Source organism: Ascaphus truei, chromosome 10 (genome assembly GCF_040206685.1).
Source record: "Ascaphus truei isolate aAscTru1 chromosome 10, aAscTru1.hap1, whole genome shotgun sequence".
In the NCBI taxonomy this organism is placed as follows: domain Eukaryota; kingdom Metazoa; phylum Chordata; class Amphibia; order Anura; family Ascaphidae; genus Ascaphus; species Ascaphus truei.
Genome location: NC_134492.1, coordinates 56,833,882 through 56,857,695, shown reverse-complemented (window position 1 = coordinate 56,857,695; position 23,814 = coordinate 56,833,882). Strand labels below are relative to the sequence as shown.

The window sequence follows — 23,814 nt, the reverse complement described above, 5'->3', positions numbered from 1 at the left end:
TCTTCCCCCCCCGCTCTCTCTTCCCCCCCCGCTCTCTCTTCCCCCCCCGCTCACTCTTCCCCCCCGCTCTCTCTTCCCCCCGCTCTCTCTTCCCCCCCCTGCTCTCTCTTCCCCCCCTCTCTCTCTTCCCCCCCCCGCTCTCTCTTTCCCCCCCTCTCTCTTCCGCCCCCTCTCTCTTCCCCCCTCTCTCTTCCCCCCCCGCTCTCTCTTCCCCCCCCCGCTCTCTCTTCCCCCCCCCGCTCTCTCTTCCCCCCCGCTCTCTCTTCCCCCCGCTCTCTCTTCCCCCCGCTCTCTCTTCCCCCCGCTCTCTCTTCCCCCCCGCTCTCTCTTCCCCCCGCTCTCTCTTCCCCCCCGCTCTCTCTTCCCCCCCGCTCTCTCTTCCCCCCCGCTCTCTCTTCCCCCCCGCTCTCTCTTCCCCTCCGCTCTCTCTTCCCCCCCGCTCACTCTTCCTCCCCCGCTCACTCTTCCGCCCCCGCTCACTCTTCCGCCCCCGCTCACTCTTCCCCCCCGCTCACTCTTCCCCCCCCGCTCACTCTTCCCCCCCGCTCACTCTTCCCCCCTCCGCTCACTCTTCCCCCCTCCGCTCACTCTTCCCCCCCCGCTCACTCTTCCCCCCCGCTCACTCTTACCCCCCCGCTCACTCTTACCCCCCGCTCACTCTTCCCCCCCCCCCGCTCACTCTTCCCCCCCCCCGCTCACTCTTCCCCCCCCCCCGCTCACTCTTTCCCCCCCCCCCGCTCACTCTTCCCCCCCCCCCGCTCACTCTTTCCCCCCCCCCCGCTCACTCTTCCCCCCCCCCCGCTCACTCTTCCCCCCCCCGCTCACTCTTCCCCCCCCGCTCACTCTTCCCCCCCCCGCTCACTCTTCCCCCCCCCCCGCAACGTGAGTCCCGGGGGATAACAGCCACCCTTCCACCGTCCACTCACACATTCTCTCGCCCGCTCACTTACCCTCTCGCCCGCTCACTTACCCTCTCGCCCGCCCACTTACCCTCTCGCCCGCCCACTTACCCTCTCGCCCGCCCACTTACCCTCTCGCCCGCCCACTTACCCTCTCTTACCCCCCGCTCTCTCTTCCCCCCCGCTCTCTCTTCACCCCCCGCTCTCTCTTCCCCCCCGCTCTCTCTTCCCCCCGCTCTCTCTTCCCCCCCGCTCTCTCTTCCCCCCCGCTCTCTCTTCCACCCCCCGCTCTCTCTTCCACCCCCCGCTCTCTCTTCCACCCCCCGCTCTCTCTTCCACCCCCCGCTCTCTCTTCCACCCCCCGCTCTCTCTTCCACCCCCCGCTCTCTCTTCCACCCCCCGCTCTTTCTTCCCCCCCCGCTCTCTCTTCCCCCCCCCCCCCGCTCTCTCTTCCCCCCCCCCCGCTCTCTCTTCCCCCCCCCCCCGCTCTCTCTTCCCCCCCCCCGCTCTCTCTTCCCCCCCCCCGCTCTCTCTTCCCCCCCGCTCTCTCTTCCCCCCCCGCTCTCTCTTCCCCCCCGCTCACTCTTCCCCCCGCTCTCTCTTCCCCCCGCTCTCTCTTCCCCCCCCTGCTCTCTCTTCCCCCCCCTGCTCTCTCTTCCCCCCCCTGCTCTCTCTTCCCCCCCCTGCTCTCTCTTCCCCCCCCCCTCTCTCTTTCCCCCCCTCTCTCTTCCGCCCCCTCTCTCTTCCCCCCCTCTCTCTTCCCCCCCCCGCTCACTCTTCCCCGATCCGCTCACTCTTCCCCGATCCGCTCACTCTTCCCCCCCCCGCTCTCTCTTTCCCCCCCTCTCTCTTCCGCCCCCTTTTTCTTCCCCCCCTCTCTCTTCCCCCCCCCGCTCACTCTTCCCCGATCCGCTCACTCTTCCCCGATCCGCTCACTCTTCCCCCCCCCGCTCACTCTTCCCCCCCCCGCTCACTCTTCTCCCCCCCCCCGCTCACTCTTCCCCCCCCCCGCTCACTCTTCCCCCCCCCCGCTCACTCTTCCCCCCCCCCCGCTCACTCTTCCCCCCCCCCCGCACTTCCCCCCCCGCTCACTCTTCCCCCCCCCGCTCACTCTTCCCCCCCCCGCTCACTCTTCCCCCCCCCCGCTCACTCTTCCCCCCCCGCTCACTCTTCCCCCCCCCCCCCGCTCACTCTTCCCCCCCCCCGCTCACTCTTCCCCCCCCGCTCACTCTTCCCCCCCCGCTCACTCTTCCCCCCCCCGCGCTCACTCTTCCCCCCCGCGCTCACTCTTCCCTCCCGCTCACTCTTCCCCCCCCGCTCACTCTTCCCCCCCCCCCGCTCACTCTTCCCCCCCCCGCTCTCTCTTCCCCCCCGCTCTCTCTTCCCCCCCGCTCTCTCTTCCCCCCCGCTCTCTCTTCCCCCCCCGCTCTCTCTTCCCCCCCCGCTCTCTCTTCCCCCCCGCTCTCTTCCCCCCCCGCTCTCTTCCCCCCCCGCCTCTTCCCCCCCCGCTCTCTTCCCCCCCCGCTCTCTCTTTCCCCCCGCTCTCTCTTCCCCCCCCGCTCTCTCTTCCCCCCCGCTCTCTCTTCCCCCCCCCGCTCTCTCTTCCCCCCCCGCTCTCTCTTCCCCCCCCGCTCTCTCTTCCCCCCCCGCTCTCTCTTCCCCCCCGCTCTCTCTTCCCCCCCCCCGCTCTCTCTTCCCCCCCCCCGCTCTCTCTTCCCCCCCCCCCCCCGCTCTCTCTTCCCCCCCGCTCTCTCTTCCCCCCACGCTCTCTCTCCAGGGGGGGGGCGGAGTTACACCACCAATGTGAGTCCCGGGGGATAACAGCCACCCTTCCACCGTCCGCTCACACATTCTCTCGCCTGCCCACTTACTCTCTCCTGCCCGCTCACTTACCCTCTCGCCCGCTCACTTACCCTCTCGCCCGCCCACTTACCCTCTCGCCCGCCCACTTACCCTCTCGCCCGCCCACTTACCCTCTCTTACCCCCCGCTCTCTCTTCCCCCCGCTCTCTCTTCACCCCCGCTCTCTCTTCCCCCCGCTCTCTCTTCCCCCCCGCTCTCTCTTCCCCCCGCTCTCTCTTCCACCCCCCGCTCTCTCTTCCACCCCCCGCTCTCTCTTCCACCCCCCGCTCTCTCTTCCACCCCCCGCTCTCTCTTCCACCCCCCGCTCTCTCTTCCACCCCCCGCTCTCTCTTCCACCCCCCGCTCTCTCTTCCACCCCCCGCTCTCTCTTCCACCCCCCGCTCTCTCTTCCACCCCCCGCTCTCTCTTCCACCCCCCGCTCTTTCTTCCCCCCCCCCCGCTCTCTCTTCCCCCCCCCCCGCTCTCTCTTCCCCCCCCCCGCTCTCTCTTCCCCCCCCGCTCTCTCTTCCCCCCCCCCGCTCTCTCTTCCCCCCCCCGCTCTCTCTTCCCCCCCGCTCTCTCTTCCCCCCCCGCTCACTCTTCCCCCCCGCTCTCTCTTCCCCCCGCTCTCTCTTCCCCCCCTGCTCTCTCTTCCCCCCCCTCTCTCTCTTCCCCCCCCCGCTCTCTCTTTCCCCCCCTCTCTCTTCCGCCCCCTCTCTCTTCCCCCCCTCTCTCTTCCCCCCCCCCCGCTCTCTCTTCCCCCCCCCGCTCTCTCTTCCCCCCCGCTCTCTCTTCCCCCCGCTCTCTCTTCCCCCCCGCTCTCTCTTCCCCCCGCTCTCTCTTCCCCCCCGCTCTCTCTTCCCCCCCGCTCTCTCTTCCCCCCGCTCTCTCTTCCCCCCCGCTCTCTCTTCCCCCCCGCTCTCTCTTCCCCCCCGCTCTCTCTTCCCCCCCCGCTCACTCTTCCCCCCCCGCTCTCTCTTCCCCCCCCGCTCTCTCTTCCCCCCCCGCTCTCTCTTCCCCCCCCGCTCTCTCTTCCCCCCCCGCTCTCTCTTCCCCCCCCCGCTCTCTCTTCCCCCCCCCGCTCTCTCTTCCCCCCCCCGCTCTCTCTTCCCCCCCCCCGCTCACTCTTCCCCCCCCCGCTCTCTCTTCCCCCCCCCCGCTCTCTCTTCCCCCCCCGCTCTCTCTTCCCCCCCCGCTCTCTCTTCCCCCCCCCGCTCTCTCTTCCCCCCCCCGCTCTCTCTTCCCCCCCCGCTCACTCTTCCCTTCCCGCTCTCTCTTCCCCCCCCCCGCTCTCTCTTCCCCCCCCGCTCTCTCTTCCCCCCCCGCTCTCTCTTCCCCCCCCCGCTCTCTCTTCCCCCCCCGCTCTCTCTTCCCCCCGCTCTCTCTTCCCCCCCCGCTCTCTCTTCCCCCCCCCCGCTCTCTCTTCCCCCCCCGCTCTCTCTTCCCCCCCCGCTCTCTCTTCCCCCCCCGCTCTCTCTTCCCCCCCGCTCTCTCTTCCCCCCCGCTCTCTCTTCCCCCCCGCTCTCTCTTCCCCCCCCCGCTCTCTCTTCCCCCCCCGCTCTCTCTTCCCCCCCCCGCTCTCTCTTCCCCCCGCTCTTTCTTCCCCCCCGCTCTCTCTTCCCCCCCCCCGCTCTCTCTTCCCCCCCCCCCGCTCTCTCTTCCCCCCCCCCGCTCTCTCTTCCCCCCCCCCGCTCTCTCTTCCCCCCCCCCCGCTCTCTCTTCCCCCCCCCCGCTCTCTCTTCCCCCCCCCCCCCCCGCTCTCTCTTCCCCCCCCGCTCTCTCTTCCCCCCCCCGCTCTCTCTTCCCCCCCCGCTCTCTCTTCCCCCCCGCTCTCTTCCCCCCCGCTCTCTCTTCCCCCCCCCGCTCTCTCTTCCCCCCCCGCTCTCTCTTCCCCCCCCCGCTCTCTCTTCCCCCCCCGCTCTCTCTTCCCCCCCGCTCTCTCTTTCCCCCCTCCGCTCTCTCTTCCCCCCCCCGCTCTCTCTTCCCCCCCCCGCTCTCTCTTCCCCCCCCCCCCCGCTCTCTCTTCCCCCCCCCCCCCCGCTCTCTCTTCCCCCCCGCTCTCTCTTCCCCCCACGCTCTCTCTCCAGGGGGGGGGCGGAGTTACACCACCAATGTGAGTCCCGGGGGATAACAGCCACCCTTCCACCGTCCACTCACACATTCTCTCGCCCGCTCACTTACCCTCTCGCCCGCTCACTTACCCTCTCCTACCCGCCCACTTACCCTCTCGCCCGCCCACTTACCCTCTCGCCCGCCCACTCACTCTCGCCCGCCCATTTACCCTCTCGCCCGCCCACTCACTCTCGCCCGCCCACTCACTCTCGCCCGCCCACTCACTCTCGCCCGCCCACTCACTCTCGCCCGCCCACTTACCCTCTCGCCCGCCCACTTACCCTCTCGCCCGCCCACTTACCCTCTCGCCGCCCACTTACCCTCTCGCCCGCCCACTTACCCTCTCGCCCGCCGACTTACCCTCTCGCCCACCCACTTACCCTCTCGCCCGCCCACTTACCCTCTCGCCCGCCCACTTACCCTCTCGCCCGCCCACTTACCCTCTCGCCCGCCCACTCACCCTCTCGCACGCCCTCTCGCCCGCCCACTCACCCTCTCGCCCGCCCACTCACCCTCTCGCCCGCCCACTCACGCTCTCGCCCGCCCACTCACGCTCTCGCCCGCCCACTCACCCTCTCGCCCGTCCACTCACCCTCTCGCCCGCCGACTTACCCTCTCGCCCACCCACTTACCCTCTCGCCCGCCCACTTACCCTCTCGCCCGCCCACTTACCCTCTCGCCCGCCCACTTACCCTCTCGCCCGCCCACTCACCCTCTCGCCCGCCCACTCACCCTCTCGCACGCCCTCTCGCCCGCCCACTCACCCTCTCGCCCGCCCACTCACCCTCTCGCCCGCCCACTCACGCTCTCGCCCGCCCACTCACGCTCTCGCCCGCCCACTCACCCTCTCGCCCGTCCACTCACCCTCTCGCCCGCCCACTCACCCTCTCGCCCGCCCACTCACCCTCTCGCCCGCCCACTCACCCTCTCGCCCGCCCTCTTACCCTCTCGCCCGCCCACTTACCCTCTCGCCCGCCCACTTACCCTCTCGCCCGCCCACTTGCCCTCTCGCCCACCCTCTCGCCCCCGCCCACTCGCCCTCTCGCCCCCAACCACGCGCCCTCTCGCCCCCGCCCTCTCGCCCCCGCCCACGTGCCCACTCGCCCTCTCGCCCCCACCCACTCGCCCTCTCGCCCCCACCCTCTCGCCCGCCCACTCACCCTCTCGCCCGCCCACTTGCCCCCGCCCACTCGCCCTCTCGCCCCCGCCCTCTCGCCCATGCCCTCTCGCCCCCGCCCACTCGCCCTCTCGCCCCCGCCCACTCGCCCTCTCGCCCCCACCCTCTCGCCCGCCCACTCACCCTCTCGCCCGCCCACTCACCCTCTCGCCCGCCCACTTACCCCCGCCCTCTCGTCCCCGCCCTCTCGCCCCCGCCCACTCACCCTCGCCCACGCCCACTCGCCCTCTCGCCCCCGCCCGCTCGCCCTCTCGCCCGCCCTCTTGCCCGCCCACTCGCCCTCTCGCCCGCTCACTCACCCGGCCATCTTCTCACTCACTTTCTCACTCTCGCCCGCCTGCTCGTTGTTCGCCCGCCCGCTCCCGCCCACCCGCTCGCTCCCGCCCGCTGTCGCCCGCCCGCTGTCACCCGCTCGCTGTCGCCCGCCCGCTGTCGCCCGCCCACTCGCGTCTCGCCCGCCCACTGTCGCTCCCGCTCGCTGTCGCTCGCCCGCCCGCTCGCTCTCGCCCGCCAGCTTACTTGCTCTCGCCCGCCCGCTTACTTGCTCTCGCCCGCCCGCTTACTCGCTCTCGCCCGTCCGCTTACTCGCTCTCGTCTGTCCGCTTACTCGCTCTCGCCCGTCCGCTTACTCGCTCTCGCCCGTCCACTTACTCGCTCTCGCCCGCCCACTTGCCCTCTCGCCCGCCCACTTACCCTCTCGCCCGCCCTCTCGCCCCCTCCCACTCGCCCTCTCGCCCCCTCCCACTCGCCCTCTCGCCCCCGCCCACTCGCCCTCTCGCCCCCACCCACTCGCCCACTCACCCTCTCGCCCGCCCACTCACCCTCTCGCCCGCCCACTCACCCTCTCGCCCGCCCACTCACCCTCTCGCCCGCCCACTCACCCTCTCGCCCGCCCACTTACCCTCTCGCCCGCCCACTTACCCTCTCGCCCGCCCACTTACCCTCTCGCCCGCCCACTTACCCTCTCGCCCGCCCACTTGCCCTCTCGCCACCCTCTCGCCCCCGCCCACTCGCCCTCTCGCCCCCAACCACGCGCCCTCTCGCCCCCGCCCTCTCGCCCCCGCCCACGTGCCCACTCGCCCTCTCTCGCCCCCACCCACTCGCCCTCACGCCCCCACCCTCTCGCCCGCCCACTCACCCTCTCGCCCGCCCACTTACCCCCGCCCTCTCGCCCCCGCCCACTCGCCCTCTCGCCCCCGCCCTCTCGCCCATGCCCTCTCGTCCCGCCCTCTCGCCCCCGCCCACTCGCCCTCTCGCCCCCGCCCTCTCGCCCCCGCCCACTCGCCCTCTCGCCCCCACCCTCTCGCCCGCCCACTCACCCTCTCGCCCGCCCACTCACCCTCTCGCCCGCCCACTTACCCCGCCCTCTCGCCCCCGCCCTCTCGCCCCCGCCCACTCACCCTCGCCCACGCCCACTCGCCCTCTCGCCCCCGCCCGCTCGCCCTCTCGCCCGCCCTCTTGCCCGCCCACTCGCCCTCTCGCCCGCTCACTCACCCGGCCATCTTCTCACTCACTTTCTCACTCTCGCCCGCCTGCTCGTTGTTCGCCCGCCCGCTCCCGCCCACCCGCTCGCTCCTGCCCGCTGTCGCCCGCCCGCTGTCACCCGCCCGCTGTCGCCCGCCCGCTCGCGTCTCGCCCGCCCACTGTCGCTCCCGCTCGCTGTCGCTCGCCCGCCCGCTCGCTCTCGCCCGCCAGCTTACTTGCTCTCGCCCGTCCGCTTACTCGCTCTCGCCCGTCCGCTTACTCGCTCTCGCCTGTCCGCTTACTCGCTCTCGCCCGTCCGCTTACTCGCTCTCGCCCGTCCACTTACTCGCTCTCGCCCGCCCACTTGCCCTCTCGCCCGCCCACTTACCCTCTCGCCCGCCCTCTCGCCCCCTCCCACTCGCCCTCTCGCCCCCTCCCACTCGCCCTCTCGCCCCCGCCCACTCGCCCACTCGCCCCCGCCCACTCGCCCTCTCGCCCCCACCCACTCGCCCACTCACCCTCTCGCCCGCCCACTCACCCTCTCGCCCGCCCTCTCGCCCCCGCCCACTCGCCCTCTCGCCCCCGCCCTCTCGTCCCGCCCTCTCGCCCCCGCCCTCTCGCCCCCGCCCTCTCGCCCCCACCCTCTCGCCCGCCCACTCACCCTCTCGCCCGCCCACTTACCCCCGCCCTCTCGCCCACGCCCTCTCGCCCCCGCCCTCTCGCCCCCCGCTCGCCCGCTCGCCCTCTCGCCCGCCCACTCGCCCGCTCACTCACCCGGCCGTCTTCTCACTCACTTTCTCACTCTCGTCCGCCTGCTCGTTGTTCGCCCCGCTCCCACCCACCCGCTCGCTCCCGCCCGCTGTCGCCCGCCCGCTGTCGCCCGCCCACTGTCGCTCCCGCTCGCTGTCGCTCCCGCTCTCGCCCGCCCGCTCGCTCTCGCCCGCCAGCTTACTTGCTCTCGCCCGTCTGCTTACTCGCACTCGCCCGTCCGCTTACTCGCTCTCGCCCGTCCGCTTACTCTCGCCCGTCCGCTCACCCTCTCGCCCGCCCACTCACCCTCTCGCCCGCCCACTTACCCCCGCCCACTCGCCCTCTCGCCCCCGCCCACTCGCCCTCTCGCCCCCGCCCTCTCGTCCCGCCCTCTCGCCCCCGCCCACTCGCCCTCTCGCACTCGCCCCCGCCCACTCGCCCTCTCACCCCCACCCTCTCGCCCGCCCACTCACCCTCTCGCCCGCCCACTCACCCTCTCGCCCGCCCACTCACCCTCTCGCCCGCCCACTCACCCTCTCGCTGCCCACTTACCCCCGCCCACTCGCCCTCTCGCCCCCGCCCACTCGCCCTCTCGCCCCCGCCCTCTCGCCCCCGCTCGCCCGCCCGCTCGCCCTCTCGCCCGCCCTCTTGCCCGCCCTCTCGCCCGCTCACTCACCCGGCCGTCTTCTCACTCACTTTCTCACTCTCGCCCGCCTGCTCGTTGTTCGCTCACCCGCCCGCTGTCGCCCGCTCGCTGTCGCCCGCCCGCTCGCTGTCGCCCGCCCGCTTTCGCCCGCCCACTGTCGCTCCCGCTCGCTGTCGCCCGCCCGCTCTCGCCCGCCCGCTTACTTGCTCTCGCCCGCCCGCTTACTCGCTCTCGCCCGTCCGCTTACTCGCTCTCGCCCGTCCGCTTACTCGCTCTCGCCCGTCCGCTTACTCGCTCTCGCCCGTCCGCTTACTCGCTCTCGCCCGTCCGCTTACTCGCTCTCGCCCGTCCGCTTACTCGCTCTCGCCCGTCCGCTTACTCGCACTCGCCCGTCCGCTTACTCGCACTCGCCCGTCCGCTTACTCGCTCTCGCCCGTCCGCTTACTCTCGCACGTCCGCTCATTCGCTACCCCTGCTCTCTCTTACCCCCGCCCACCCCCTGCTCTCTCTTCCCCCCCGCTCTCTCTTCCCCCCCCGCTCTCTCTTCCCCCCCGCTCTCTCTTCCCCCCCCGCTCTCTCTTCCCCCCCCGCTCTCTCTTCCCCCCGCTCTCTCTTCCCCCCCGCTCTCTCTTCCCCCCCGCTCTCTCTTCCCCCCCGCTCTCTCTTCCCCCCGCTCTCTCTTCCCCCCCGCTCTCTCTTCCCCCCCGCTCTCTCTTCCCCCCCGCTCTCTCTTCCCCCCCCGCTCTCTCTTCCCCCCCGCTCTCTCTTCCCCCCCGCTCTCTCTTCCCCCCCCGCTCTCTCTACCCCCCCCGCTCTCTCTTCCCCCCCCGCTCTCTCTTCCCCCCCCGCTCTCTCTTCCCCCCCCCGCTCTCTCTTCCCCCCCCCCCGCTCTCTCTTCCCCCCCCCCGCTCTCTCTTCCCCCCCCGCTCTCTCTTCCCCCCCCGCTCTCTCTTCCCCCCCCCGCTCTCTCTTCCCCCCCCGCTCTCTCTTCCCCCCCCCGCTCTCTCTTCCCCCCCCGCTCTCTCTTCCCCCCCCCGCTCTCTCTTCCCCCCCCGCTCTTTCTTCCCCTCCCCGCTCTCTTCCCCCCCCCGCTCTCTTCCCCCCCCGCTCTCTCTTCCCCCCCCCCGCTCTCTCTTCCCCCCCCCCCCGCTCTCTCTTCCCCCCCCGCTCTTCCTCCCCCCCCCCCGCTCTCTTTTATCTCACTTTCTCTCCCCCTCTCTCGCGCTCTCTGTCTCTTCCCCCCCCCCCTGCTCCTGAAATCAGATTGCTAGCTCCGCAGGGCAGAGCCCTATAGATTAGAATGAATTCTTAGCGCTGCTTAGCAGATCTGGCCCTTCATTTACCCGGGGGAGGGTCAGATCCGCCGGACATCTCCCTGGGGGACCTAACCCGTAGGATGGGGGGGACCCCCTGTTTCTCACGCAGGACTCTGAGACCACCATCCCCATCGACGAGACCCTGCAGTTTAACTCGTCCGTGCGCAACGCCCACCGGGGGATGGACGACCTGCTGGGGAGCGGGAGCAGCATCCTGGAGGGGCTGCGGGACCAGAGGAGCACGCTGAAGGTGGGGAGGGGAGGGGAGAGGCACCGCGGGGGTGGGAGGGAGCGGGAGGGGGAGCGGGAGCAGCATCCTGGAGGGGCTGCGGGACCAGAGGAGCACGCTGAAGGTGGGGAGGGGAGAGGCGCCGCGGGGGTGGGAGGGAGCGGGAGCAGCATCCTGGAGGGGCTGCGGGACCAGAGGAGCACGCTGAAGGTGGGGAGGGGAGAGGCGCCGCGGGGGTGGGAGGGAGCGGGAGCAGCATCCTGGAGGGGCTGCGGGACCAGAGGAGCACGCTGAAGGTGGGGAGGGGAGAGGCGCCCCGGGAGGGGGAGAGAGGAGCCCCGGGAGGGAGGCAGGAGGGAGAGAGGTGTCTCTCTCTCGCTCTCTCTCTCGCCCCTCTCGCTCTCTCTTTCGCTCTCTTGCCCCTCTCGCTCTCTCTTTCACTCTCTTGCCCCTCTCGCTCTCTCTCTCGCTCTCTTGCCCCTCTCGCTCTCTCTCTCGCTCTCTTGCCCCTCTCTCTCTCTCTTGCCCCGCTCGCTCTCTCTCTCTCCTCTCTCTCTTGCCCCTCTCTCTCTTGCCCCTCTCTCTCTCTCTCCCTTGCCCCTCTCGCTCTCGCTCTCTCTTGCCCCTCTCGCTCTCTCTTGCCCCTCTCGCTCTCTCTCGCCCCTCTCGCTCTCTCTCGCCCCTCTCGCTCGCTCTCTCTCTCTCTCTTGCCCCTCTCGCTCTCTCTCGCCCCTCTCGCTCTCTCTCGCCCCTCTCGCTCTCTCTCGCCCCTCTCGCTCTCTCTCGCCCCTCTCGCTCTCTCTCGCCCCTCTCGCTCTCTCTCGCCCCCTCTCGCTCTCTTGCCCCTCTCGCTCTCTCTCGCCCCCCTCGCTCTCTTGCCCCTCTCGCTCTCTCTCTTGCCCCTCTCGCCCCCCTCCTCTCCCCTCGTCTCTCTCGCCCCCCCTCCTCTCCCCTCGTCTCTCTCTCTCTCGCCCCCTCCACCCCTCCCCTCGTCTCTCTCTCGCCCCCCTCCTCTCCCCTCGTCTCTCTCTCGCCCCTCGCTCCTCTCCCCTCGTCTCTCTCTCTCGCCCGCCCTCCTCTCCCCTCGTCTCTGTCTCTGTGTCTCTGTCTCTGTGTCTCTGTCTCTGTGTCTCTGTCTCTGTGTCTCTGTCTCTGTGTCTCTGTCTCTGTGTCTCTGTGTCTCTGTCTCTGTGTCTCTGTCTCTGTGTCTCTGTGTCTCTGTCTCTGTGTCTCTGTGTCTCTGTGTCTCTGTCTCTGTGTCTCTGTGCCTCTGTCTCTGTGCCTCTGTCTCTGTGTCTCTGTGCCTCTGTCTCTGTGCCTCTGTCTCTGTCTCTGTGCCTCTGTCTCTGTGCCTCTGTGCCTCTGTGTCTGTGCCTCTGTCTCTGTGCCTCTGTCTCTGTGCCTCTGTCTCTGTGCCTCTGTCTCTGTGCCTCTGTCTCTGTGCCTCTGTCTCTGTGCCTCTGTCTCTGTGCCTCTGTGTCTCTGTGTCTCTGTGTCTATGTGTCTCTGTCTCTGTGTCTCTGTGTCTCTGTGCCTCTGTCTCTGTGCCTCTGTCTCTGTGTCTCTGTGCCTCTGTCTCTGTGCCTCTGTCTCTGTGTCTCTGTGCCTCTGTCTCTGTGCCTCTGTCTCTGTCTCTGTCTCTGTGCCTCTGTCTCTGTGCCTCTGTGCCTCTGTGTCTGTGCCTCTGTCTCTGTGCCTCTGTCTCTGTGCCTCTGTCTCTGTGCCTCTGTCTCTGTGCCTCTGTCTCTGTGCCTCTGTCTCTGTGCCTCTGTCTCTGTGCCTCTGTGCCTCTGTGTCTCTGTGCCTCTGTGTCTCTGTGTCTCTGTGCCTCTGTGTCTCTGTGTCTCTGTGCCTCTCTGTCTCTGTGTCTCTGTGCCTCTCTGTCTCTGTGTCTCTGTGCCTCTGTCTCTGTGCCTCTGTCTTTGTGTCTCTGTGCCTCTGTGTCTCTGCGTCTCTGTGTCTCTGTGCCTCTGTCTCTGTGCCTCTCTGTCTCTGTGCCTCTGTCTCTGTGCCTCTGTGCCTCTGTCTCTGTGTCTGTCTCTGTGTCTCTGTGTCTCTGTGTCTGTGCGTCTCTGCGTCTCTGCGTCTCTGCGTCTCTGCGTCTCTGTGCCTCTGTGCCTCTGTGTCTCTGTGCCTCTGTGCCTCTGTGTCTCTGTGCGTCTCTGTGTGTTTCTGTGCCTCTGTCTCTGTGTGTCTGTGTCTCTGTGCGTCTCTGTGTCTCTGTGCCTCTGTCTGTGTCTCTGTGCCTCTGTCTGTGTCTCTGTGTCTCTGTGCCTCTGTCTCTGTGCCTCTGTCTGTGTCTCTGTGTCTCTGTGTCTCTGTGTCTCTGTGCCTCTGTCTGTCTGTCTGTGTGCCTCTGTCTGTGTCTCTGTCTCTCTGTCTCTCTGTCTCTCTGTCTCTCTGTCTCTCTGTCTCTCTGTCTCTCTGTCTCTCTGTCTCTCTGTCTCTCTGTCTCTCTGTCTCTGTGTCTCTGTGTCTCTGTGTCTCTGTGCCTCTGTCTCTGTGCCTCTGTCTCTGTGCCTCTGTCTCTGTGCCTCTGTCTGTGTGCCTCTGTCTGTGTGCCTCTGTCTGTGTCTCTGTCTCTGTGCCTCTGTCTCTGTGCCTCTGTGCCTCTGTCTGTGTGCCTCTGTCTGTGTCTCTGTGTCTCTGTGTCTCTGTGTCTCTGTGTCTCTGTGTCTCTGTGTCTCTGTGTCTCTGTGTCTCTGTGTCTCTGTGTCTCTGTGTCTCTGTGTCTCTGTCTCTCTGTCTCTCTGTCTCTCTGTCTCTGTGCCTCTGTCTCTCTGTCTGTGTGCCTCTGTCTCTGTCTCTGTGTCTCTGTCTCTGTGCCTCTGTGCCTCTGTGCCTCTGTCTGTGTGCCTCTGTCTGTGTGCCTCTCTCTCGCCCCTCTCGCTCTCTCGCCCCTCTCGCTCTCTTGCCCCTCTCGCTCTCTCTCGCCCCTCTCGCTCTCTTGCCCCTCTCGCTCTCTCTCGCCCCCCTCGCTCTCTTGCCCCTCTCGCTCTCTCTCTTGCCCCTCTCGCCCCCCTCCTCTCCCCTCGTCTCTCTCGCCCCCCCTCCTCTCCCCTCGTCTCTCTCTCTCTCGCCCCCTCCACCCCTCCCCTCGTCTCTCTCTCGCCCCCCCCTCCTCTCCCCTCGTCTCTCTCTCGCCCCTCGCTCCTCTCCCCTCGTCTCTCTCTCTCGCCCGCCCTCCTCTCCCCTCGTCTCTGTGTCTCTGTGCCTCTGTCTCTGTGCCTCTGTGCCTCTGTCTCTGTGTCTCTGTGTCTCTGTGCCTCTGTCTCTGTGCCTCTGTGCCTCTGTGTCTCTGTGCCTCTGTCTCTGTGCCTCTGTCTCTGTGCCTCTGTCTCTGTGCCTCTGTCTCTGTGCCTCTGTCTCTGTGCCTCTGTGTCTCTGTCTCTGTGCCTCTGTCTCTGTGCCTCTCTGTCTCTGTGTCTCTGTGCCTCTCTGTCTCTGTGCCTCTCTGTCTCTGTGCCTCTGTCTCTGTGCCTCTGTCTTTGTGTCTCTGTGCCTGTGTCTCTGCGTCTCTGTGTCTCTGTGCCTCTGTCTCTGTGCCTCTGTCTCTGTGCCTCTGTCTCTGTGCCTCTGTCTCTGTGTCTCTGTGTCTCTGTGTCTCTGTGTCTGTGCGTCTCTGTGTCTCTGTGCCTCTCTGTCTCTGTGCCTCTGTCTCTGTGCCTCTGTCTCTGTGCCTCTGTCTCTGTGCCTCTGTCTCTGTGCCTCTGTCTGTGTGCCTCTGTCTGTGTCTCTGTCTCTGTCTCTGTCTCTGTGCCTCTGTCTCTGTGCCTCTGTGCCTCTGTCTGTGTCTCTGTGTCTCTGTGTCTCTGTGTCTCTGTGTCTCTGTGTCTCTGTCTCTCTGTCTCTCTGTCTCTCTGTCTCTCTGTCTCTCTGTCTCTCTGTCTCTCTGTCTCTCTGTCTCTCTGTCTCTGTGCCTCTGTCTCTCTGTGTCTCTGTCTGTGTGCCTCTGTCTGTGTCTCTGTGTCTCTGTCTCTGTGCCTCTGTGCCTCTGTCTGTGTGCCTCTGTCTGTGTCTCTGTGTCTCTCTGTCTCTGTGCCTCTGTGCCTCTCTCTGTCTCTCTGTGCCTCTGTCTCTGTGCCTCTGTCTGTGTCTCTGTGCCTGTGCCTCTGTGCCTCTGTGCCTCTGTCTCTGTGTCTCTGTATCTCTCTGTCTCTGTGCCTCTGTGCCTCTGTCTCTGTGCCTCTGTCTCTCTGTATCTCTCTGTCTCTGTGCCTCTGTATCTCTCTGTCTCTGTGCCTCTGTCTCTGTGTCTCTGTGCCTCTGTCTCTGTGTCTCTGTGTCTCTGTGCCTCTGTGCCTCTGTGCCTCTGTGTCTCTGTGCCTCTGTCTCTGTGCCTCTGTGTCTCTGTGTCTCTGTATCTCTCTGTCTCTGTGCCTCTGTGCCTCTGTCTCTGTGTCTCTGTATCTCTCTGTCTCTGTATCTCTGTATCTCTCTGTCTCTGTATCTCTCTGTCTCTGTGCCTCTGTCTCTGTGCCTCTGTGCCTCTGTGTCTCTGTGCCTCTGTCTCTGTGCCTCTGTGCCTCTGTCTCTGTGCCTCTGTCTCTGTGCCTCTGTCTGTGCCTCTGTCTCTGTGCCTCTGTCTCTGTGTCTCTGTGCCTCTTTCTCTGTGTCTCTGTGCCTCTTTCTCTGTGTCTCTGTGCCTCTTTCTCTGTGTCTCTGTGCCTCTTTCTCTGTGTCTCTGTGCCTCTGTGCCTCTTTCTCTGTGTCTCTGTGCCTCTGTGCCTCTGTCTCTGTGCCTCTGTCTGTGTCTCTGTGCCTCTGTCTGTGTCTCTGTGCCTCTGTCTGTGTCTCTGTGCCTCTGTCTGTGTCTCTGTGCCTCTGTGCCTCTGTCTCTGTGCCTCTGTGCCTCTGTGTCTCTGTGCCTCTGTCTCTGTGCCTCTGTCTCTGTGCCTCTGTGCCTCTGTGCCTCTGTGCCTCTGTGCCTCTGTGTCTCTGTGCCTCTGTGTCTCTGTGTCTCTGTGCCTCTCTGTGCCTCTCTGTCTCTGTGTCTCTGTGCCTCTCTGTCTCTGTGCCTCTGTCTCTGTGCCTCTGTCTTTGTGTCTCTGTGCCTCTGTGTCTCTGCGTCTCTGTGTCTCTGTGCCTCTGTCTCTGTGCCTCTGTGTCTCTGTGCCTCTGTGTCTCTGTGCCTCTGTCTCTGTGTCTGTCTCTGTGTCTCTGTGTCTGTGCGTCTCTGTGTCTCTGTGTCTCTGCGTCTCTGTGTCTCTGTGCCTCTGTCTCTGTGCCTCTGTCTCTGTGCCTCTGTCTCTGTGCCTCTGTCTCTCTGTCTCTGTGTCTCTGTCTCTGTGCCTCTGTCTCTGTGCCTCTGTCTCTGTGCCTCTGTCTGTGTGCCTCTGTCTGTGTGCCTCTGTCTGTGTGCCTCTGTCTGTGTGCCTCTGTCTGTGTCTCTGTGTCTCTGTGTCTCTGTCTCTCTGTCTCTGTGCCTCTGTCTCTCTGTGTCTCTGTCTGTGTGCCTCTGTCTGTGTCTCTGTGTCTCTGTCTCTGTGCCTCTGTGCCTCTGTCTGTGTGCCTCTGTCTGTGTGCCTCTCTCTGTGTCTCTGTGTCTCTGTGTCTCTGTCTCTGTGCCTCTGTGCCTCTCTCTATCTCTCTGTGCCTCTGTCTCTGTGCCTCTGTCTGTGTCTCTGTGCCTGTGCCTCTGTGCCTCTGTGCCTCTGTCTCTGTGTCTCTGTATCTCTCTGTCTCTGTGCCTCTGTGCCTCTGTCTCTGTGCCTCTGTCTCTCTGTATCTCTCTGTCTCTGTGCCTCTGTCTCTGTGTCTCTGTATCTCTGTGCCTCTGTATCTCTCTGTCTCTGTGCCTCTGTCTCTGTGTCTCTGTGCCTCTGTGCCTCTGTGTCTCTGTGTCTCTGTGCCTCTGTCTCTGTGCCTCTGTGTCTCTGTGCCTCTGTCTCTGTGCCTCTGTGTCTCTGTGCCTCTGTCTCTGTGTCTCTGTATCTCTCTGTCTCTGTGCCTCTGTCTCTGTGTCTCTGTATCTCTCTGTCTCTGTATCTCTCTGTCTCTGTGCCTCTGTCTCTGTGCCTCTGTGTCTCTGTGCCTCTGTCTCTGTGCCTCTGTCTCTGTGCCTCTGTGCCTCTGTCTCTGTGCCTCTGTCTCTGTGCCTCTGTCTCTGTGCCTCTGTCTCTGTCTCTGTGCCTCTGTCTCTGTGCCTCTGTCTCTGTGCCTCTGTCTCTGTGCCTCTGTCTGTGCCTCTGTCTCTGTGTCTCTGTGCCTCTGTCTCTGTGTCTCTGTGCCTCTTTCTCTGTGTCTCTGTGCCTCTTTCTCTGTGTCTCTGTGCCTCTTTCTCTGTGTCTCTGTGCCTCTGTGCCTCTGTCTCTGTGCCTCTGTCTCTGTGCCTCTGTCTGTGTCTCTGTGCCTCTGTCTGTGTCTCTGTGCCTCTGTCTGTGTCTCTGTGCCTCTGTCTGTGTCTCTGTGCCTCTGTCTGTGTCTCTGTGCCTCTGTCTGTGTCTCTGTGCCTCTGTCTGTGTCTCTGTGCCTCTGTCTGTGTCTCTGTGCCTCTGTCTCTGTGCCTCTGTCTGTGTCTCTGTGCCTCTGTCTCTGTGCCTCTGTCTCTGTGCCTCTGTCTCTGTGCCTCTGTCTCTGTGCCTCTGTCTCTGTGTCTCTGTGCCTCTGTCTCTGTGCCTCTGTCTGTGTCTCTGTGCCTCTGTCTGTGTCTCTGTGCCTCTGTCTCTGTGCCTCTGTCTCTGTGCCTCTGTCTGTGTCTCTGTGCCTGTGTCTCTGTGCCTCTGTGCCTCTGTCTCTGTGCCTCTGTCTCTGTGCCTCTGTCTCTGTGCCTCTGTCTGTGTCTCTGTGCCTCTGTGTCTCTGTGCCTCTGTGCCTCTGTGCCTCTGTCTCTGTGTCTCTGTGTCTCTGTATCTCTCTGTCTCTGTGCCTCTGTCTCTGTGTCTCTGTATCTCTCTGTCTCTGTATCTCTCTGTCTCTGTGCCTCTGTCTCTGTGTCTCTGTGCCTCTGTCTCTGTGCCTCTGTGCCTCTGTCTCTGTGCCTCTGTCTCTGTGCCTCTGTCTCTGTGCCTCTGTCTCTGTGCCTCTGTCTCTGTGCCTCTGTCTCTGTGCCTCTGTCTGTGTCTCTGTGCCTCTGTCTCTGTGCCTCTGTCTGTGCCTCTGTCTGTGCCTCTGTCTCTGTGCCTCTGTCTGTGCCTCTGTCTCTGTGTCTCTGTGCCTCTGTCTCTGTGCCTCTGTCTCTGTGCCTCTGTCTCTGTGTCTCTGTGCCTCTTTCTCTGTGTCTCTGTGCCTCTTTCTCTGTGTCTCTGTGCCTCTTTCTCTGTGTCTCTGTGCCTCTGTCTCTGTGCCTCTGTCTGTGTCTCTGTGCCTCTGTCTGTGTCTCTGTGCCTCTGTCTGTGTCTCTGTGCCTCTGTCTGTGTCTCTGTGCCTCTGTCTGTGTCTCTGTGCCTCTGTCTCTGTGCCTCTGTCTGTGTCTCTGTGCCTCTGTGTCTCTGTGCCTCTGTCTCTGTGCCTCTGTCTCTGTGCCTCTGTCTGTGTCTCTGTGCCTCTGTGCCTCTGTCTCTGTGCCTCTGTCTCTGTGCCTCTGTCTCTGTGCCTCTGTCTGTGTCTCTGTGCCTCTGTGTCTCTGTGCCTCTGTGTCTCTGTGCCTCTGTGTCTCTGTGCCTCTGTCTCTGTGCCTCTGTCTCTGTGCCTCTGTCTCTGTGCTCCTGTCTCTGTGTCTCTGTGTCTCTGTGCCTCTGTCTCTGTGCCTCTGTGCCTCTGTCTATGTGCCTCTGTCTGTGTCTCTGTGCCTGTGCCTCTGTGTCTCTGTATCTCTCTGTCTCTGTGCCTCTGTGCCTCTGTCTCTGTGCCTCTGTCTCTCTCTGTCTCTGTGCCTCTGTCTCTGTGTCTCTGTGCCTCTGTGCCTCTGGTCTCTGTGTCTCTGTGCCTCTGTCTCTGTGCCTCTGTCTCTGTGCCTCTGTGTCTCTGTGCCTCTGTCTCTGTGTCTCTGTATCTCTCTGTCTCTGTGCCTCTGTCTCTGTGTCTCTGTATCTCTCTGTCTCTGTATCTCTCTGTCTCTGTGCCTCTGTCTCTGTGCCTCTGTGTCTCTGTGCCTCTGTCTCTGTGCCTCTGTGCCTCTGTCTCTGTGCCTCTGTCTCTGTGCCTCTGTCTCTGTGCCTCTGTCTCTGTGCCTCTGTCTGTGTCTCTGTGCCTCTGTCTCTGTGCCTCTGTCTCTGTGCCTCTGTCTCTGTGCCTCTGTCTGTGCCTCTGTCTCTGTGTCTCTGTGCCTCTGTCTCTGTGTCTCTGTGCCTCTTTCTCTGTGTCTCTGTGCCTCTTTCTCTGTGTCTCTGTGCGTCTTTCTCTGTGTCTCTGTGCCTCTGTGCCTCTGTCTCTGTGCCTCTGTCTCTGTGCCTCTGTCTGTGTCTCTGTGCCTCTGTCTGTGTCTCTGTGCCTCTGTCTGTGTCTCTGTGCCTCTGTCTGTGTCTCTGTGCCTCTGTCTGTGTCTCTGTGCCTCTGTCTGTGTCTCTGTGCCTCTGTCTGTGTCTCTGTGCCTCTGTCTCTGTGCCTCTGTCTGTGTCTCTGTGCCTCTGTCTCTGTGCCTCTGCCTCTGTCTCTGTGCCTCTGTCTCTGTGCCTCTGTCTCTGTGCCTCTGTCTCTGTGCCTCTGTCTCTGTGTCTCTGTGCCTCTGTCTCTGTGCCTCTGTCTGTGTCTCTGTGCCTCTGTCTGTGTCTCTGTGCCTCTGTCTCTGTGCCTCTGTCTCTGTGTCTCTGTGTCTCTGTGCCTGTGTCTCTGTGCCTGTGTCTCTGTGCCTGTGTCTCTGTGCCTGTGTCTCTGTGCCTCTGTCTCTGTGCCTCTGTCTCTGTGCCTCTGTCTCTGTGCCTCTGTGCCTCTGTCTCTGTGCCTCTGTCTCTGTGCCTCTGTCTCTGTGCCTCTGTCTGTGCCTCTGTGCCTCTGTGTCTCTGTGCCTCTGTCTCTGTGCCTCTGTGCCTCTGTCTCTGTGTCTCTGTATCTCTCTGTCTCTGTGCCTCTGTCTCTGTGTCTCTGTATCTCTCTGTCTCTGTGCCTCTGTCTCTGTGCCTCTGTGTCTCTGTGCCTCTGTCTCTGTGCCTCTGTGCCTCTGTCTCTGTGCCTCTGTCTCTGTGCCTCTGTCTCTGTGCCTCTGTCTCTGTGCCTCTGTCTCTGTGCCTCTGTCTCTGTGCCTCTGTCTGTGTCTCTGTGCCTCTGTCTCTGTGCCTCTGTCTGTGCCTCTGTCTGTGCCTCTGTCTCTGTGCCTCTGTCTCTGTGCCTCTGTCTCTGTGCCTCTGTCTCTGTGCCTCTGTCTCTGTGTCTCTGTGCCTCTGTCTCTGTGTCTCTGTGCCTCTTTCTCTGTGTCTCTGTGCCTCTTTCTCTGTGTCTCTGTGCCTCTTTCTCTGTGTCTCTGTGCCTCTGTGCCTCTGTCTCTGTGCCTCTGTCTCTGTGCCTCTGTGCCTCTGTCTGTGTCTCTGTGCCTCTGTCTGTGTCTCTGTGCCTCTGTCTGTGTCTCTGTGCCTCTGTCTGTGTCTCTGTGCCTCTGTCTGTGTCTCTGTGCCTCTGTCTGTGTCTCTGTGCCTCTGTCTGTGTCTCTGTGCCTCTGTCTGTGTCTCTGTGCCTCTGTCTCTGTGCCTCTGTCTCTGTGCCTCTGTCTCTGTGTCTCTGTGCCTCTGTCTCTGTGCCTCTGTCTCTGTGCCTCTGTCTGTGTCTCTGTGCCTCTGTCTGTGTCTCTGTGCCTCTGTCTCTGTGCCTCTGTCTCTGTGCCTCTGTCTCTGTGCCTCTGTCTGTGTCTCTGTGCCTGTGTCTCTGTGCCTGTGTCTCTGTGCCTGTGTCTCTGTGCCTCTGTCTCTGTGCCTCTGTCTCTGTGCCTCTGTCTCTGTGCCTCTGTCTGTGTCTCTGTGCCTCTGTGCCTCTGTCTGTGTCTCTGTGCCTCTGTCTCTGTGCCTCTGTCTCTGTGCCTCTGTCTCTGTGCCTCTGTCTCTGTGCCTCTGTCTCTGTGCCTCTGTCTGTGTCTCTGTGCCTCTGTGTCTCTGTGCCTCTGTGTCTCTGTGCCTCTGTCTCTGTGCCTCTGTCTCTGTGCCTCTGTCTCTGTGTCTCTGTGCCTCTGTCTCTGTGCCTCTGTGCCTCTGTCTATGTGCCTCTGTCTATGTGCCTCTGTCTGTGTCTCTGTGCCTGTGCCTCTGTGTCTCTGTATCTCTCTGTCTCTGTGCCTCTGTGCCTCTGTCTCTGTGCCTCTGTCTCTCTGTATCTCTCTGTCTCTGTGTCTCTGTGCCTCTGTCTCTGTGTCTCTGTGTCTCTGTATCTCTGTGCCTCTGTATCTCTCTGTCTCTGTGCCTCTGTCCCTCTGTCCCTCTGTCTCTGTCCCTCTGTCTCTGTGCCTCTGTCTCTCTGTGTCTCTGTGTCTCTGTATCTCTCTGTCTCTGTGCCTCTGTGCCTCTGTCTCTGTGTCTCTGTATCTCTCTGTCTCTGTATCTCTCTGTCTCTGTGTCTCTGTGCCTCTGTCTCTGTGCCTCTGTGCCTCTGTCTCTGTGCCTCTGTGCCTCTGTCTCTGTGCCTCTGTGCCTCTGTCTCTGTGCCTCTGTCTCTGTGCCTCTGTCTCTGTGCCTCTGTCTGTGTCTCTGTGCCTCTGTCTCTGTGCCTCTGTCTGTGTCTCTGTGCCTCTTTCTCTGTGTCTCTGTGCCTCTTTCTCTGTGTCTCTGTGCCTCTTTCTCTGTGTCTCTGTGCCTCTGTCTGTGTCTCTGTGCCTCTGTCTGTGTCTCTGTGTCTCTGTGCCTCTGTCTCTGTGTCTCTGCCTCTGTGCCTCTGTCTCTGTGCCTCTGTCTCTGTGCCTCTGTCTGTGTCTCTGTGCCTCTGTCTGTGTCTCTGTGCCTCTGTCTCTGTGCCTCTGTCTCTGTGCCTCTGTCTCTGTGTCTCTGTGTCTCTGTGCCTCTGTCTCTGTGCCTCTGTCTCTGTGCCTCTGTCTGTGTCTCTGTGCCTCTGTCTCTGTGCCTCTGACTCTGTGCCTCTGTGCCTCTGACTCTGTGCCTCTGTCTATGTGCCTCTGTCTCTGTGCCTCTGTCTGTGTCTCTGTGCCTCTGTCTCTGTGCCTCTGTCTCTGTGCCTCTGTCTCTGTGCCTCTGTCTCTGTGCCTCTGTCTCTGTGCTCCTGTCTCTGTGCCTCTGTCTCTGTGCCTCTGTCTCTGTGCCTCTGTCTCTGTGCCTCTGTCTCTGTGCTCCTGTCTCTGTGTCTCTGTGCCTCTGTCTCTGTGCCTCTGTCTCTGTGCCTCTGTCTCTGTGCCTCTGTCTGTGCGCCTGTGCCTGTGCATGTGCCTCTGTCTCTGTCTCTGTGTCTCTGTGCCTCTTTCTCTCTGTCTCTGTGCCTCTTTCTCTCTGTCTCTGTGCCTCTTTCTCTCTGTCTCTGTGCCTCTTTCTCTCTGTCTCTGTGCCTCTTTCTCTCTGTCTCTGCCTCTGTCTCTGTGCCTCTGTGCCTCTGTCTCTGTGCCTCTGTGCCTCTGTCTGTCTGCCTATGTGCCTCTGTCTGTCTGCCTATGTGCCTCTGTCTGTCTGCCTCTGTGCCTCTGTCTGTCTGCCTCTGTGCCTCTGTCTGTCTGTGCCTCTGCCTCTGTGTCTCTGTGCCTCTGTCTGTCTGCCTCTGTGCCTCTGTGCCTCTGTCTGCCTGACTCTGTGCCTCTGTCTGTCTGTCTCTGTGCCTCTGTCTGTCTGTCTCTGTGCCTCTGTCTGTCTGTCTCTGTGCCTCTGTCTGTCTCTGTGCCCCTGTCTGTCTCTGTGCCTCTGTCTCTCTGTCTCTGTACCTCTGTCTCTCTGTCTCTGTACCTCTGTCTGTCTGTCTCTGTGCCTCTGTCTGTCTGTCTCTGTGCCTCTGTCTGTCTGTCTCTGTGCCTCTGTCTGTCTGTCTCTGTGCCTCTGTCTCTCTGTCTCTGTCTGTCTGTCTCTGTGCCTCTTGTCTGTCTGTCTCTGTGCCTCTTGTCTGTCTGTCTCTGTGCCTCTTGTCTGTCTGTCTCTGTGCCTCTTGTCTGTCTGTCTCTGTGCCTCTTGTCTGTCTGTCTCTGTGCCTCTTGTCTGTCTGTCTCTGTGCCTCTGTCTGTCTGTCTCTGTGCCTCTGTCTGTCTGTCTCTGTGCCTCTGTCTCTCTGTCTCTGTCTGTCTGTCTCTGTGCCTCTTGTCTGTCTGTCTCTGTGCCTCTTGTCTGTCTGTCTCTGTGCCTCTTGTCTGTCTGTCTCTGTGCCTCTTGTCTGTCTGTCTCTGTGCCTCTTGTCTGTCTGTCTCTGTGCCTCTGTCTGTCTGTCTCTGTGCCCCTGTCTGTCTGTCTCTGTGCCCCTGTCTGTCTGTCTCTGTGCCTCTGTCTGTCTGTCTCTGTGCCCCTGTCTGTCTGTCTGTCTCTGTGCCTCTGTCTGTCTCTGTGCCTCCTATACTGAACCCTCCTGTGGCAGATACACAGACTATGACGGCAGATAAAAGCCGCCCCCCCCCTGCCCAATCTGCCCTTTATCTGAAACCGCTGTAACCCCTCAGGTCCTATCAGATCCTCAGCTTCCTTTCTTACCTTCTGTCTGCCCCAAGCCTGTCTAATTCCCCTCACTATATTACCCCCTACCACCTCTGCCGAGAGGCTGCCCCACGGATCCACCACTCTCTGTGAAGGAGTCACATCACCCTTCATCCTCCAGCGTCAGAGAACGGCCTCTTGTTCTCCCACTCCTCTCTCGCTTTGAAATACGTCTCCCCCCGCCCACCCCCCCCCCTGTAACGCCGTCTCCCCGTCTCCCTCCTTCCCGCCCCTCCAGGGCGCCCAGAAGAAGATCCTTGACGTGGCCAACATGCTCGGCCTCTCCAACACCGTGATGCGCCTGATCGAGAAGAGGGCCTTCCAAGACAAGGCCATCATGATCGGCGGGATGCTGGCGACGTGCGTCCTCATGGTACTGGTGGTCAAGTACCTGACATGAAACCCCCCCCCCCCTCCTCCTCCCAGCGCGGCCAAGAAGACCTCTCCCCTTCCCCCATATCCCACCCCAACCTCCTCCACCCTCCAGAGGAATCTCACCACTTGGCCACCAGCACAGGTGGTGTTGGCGCCCGGAGAACGGGACGGACTTTGGAACAAGGACCTAGGGCCCGTTGGCTGTTGGCCGTTTATCACGGGGACGGCCTCCCCTGGTTGTATGTGAAGCCTCCCGACGGCCACGTTGGGTATTAAAAGTCAGTGAAGCTCTGAAACAGGTGTCCACCAAGCTTCCCTACCCCTCCTCCCCCCCCCCCCACGTTTTGGCCCAGGGAGAGCCATGTTTCCATAGCTCGGATGTTTTGAGAACTCTGAGCTCCAGAGAAGATAACGTCTGGTGTTGTGGATTTTCCGAGTCGTGGGCGGGAGGAGGTTTGTTCTCTCGCCTCCTTCAAGGTCACTGTCCGGGCCGGGGGAGAGCGGCTACCTCCTGAGGTGCCTCGTTGCTGGG

The 23,814-nt window shown here is 63.4% G+C and overlaps 1 protein-coding gene across 1 annotated transcript in view; it reads left to right on the top strand.

Moving 5' to 3' along the window:
* Positions 1–23,578, top strand: part of GOSR2 (golgi SNAP receptor complex member 2) — a 45,696-nt gene extending 22,118 nt beyond the window's left edge. Inside the window, exons 2-3 of the mRNA XM_075615494.1 lie at positions 10,285–10,455; positions 23,146–23,578. Of these exons, the coding sequence (XP_075471609.1) occupies positions 10,285–10,455; positions 23,146–23,307 (333 nt within the window). The 3' untranslated portion in view covers positions 23,308–23,578. The remainder of the gene's footprint in view (positions 1–10,284; positions 10,456–23,145) is intronic.
* The last annotated feature ends 236 nt before the right edge of the window (positions 23,579–23,814 follow it).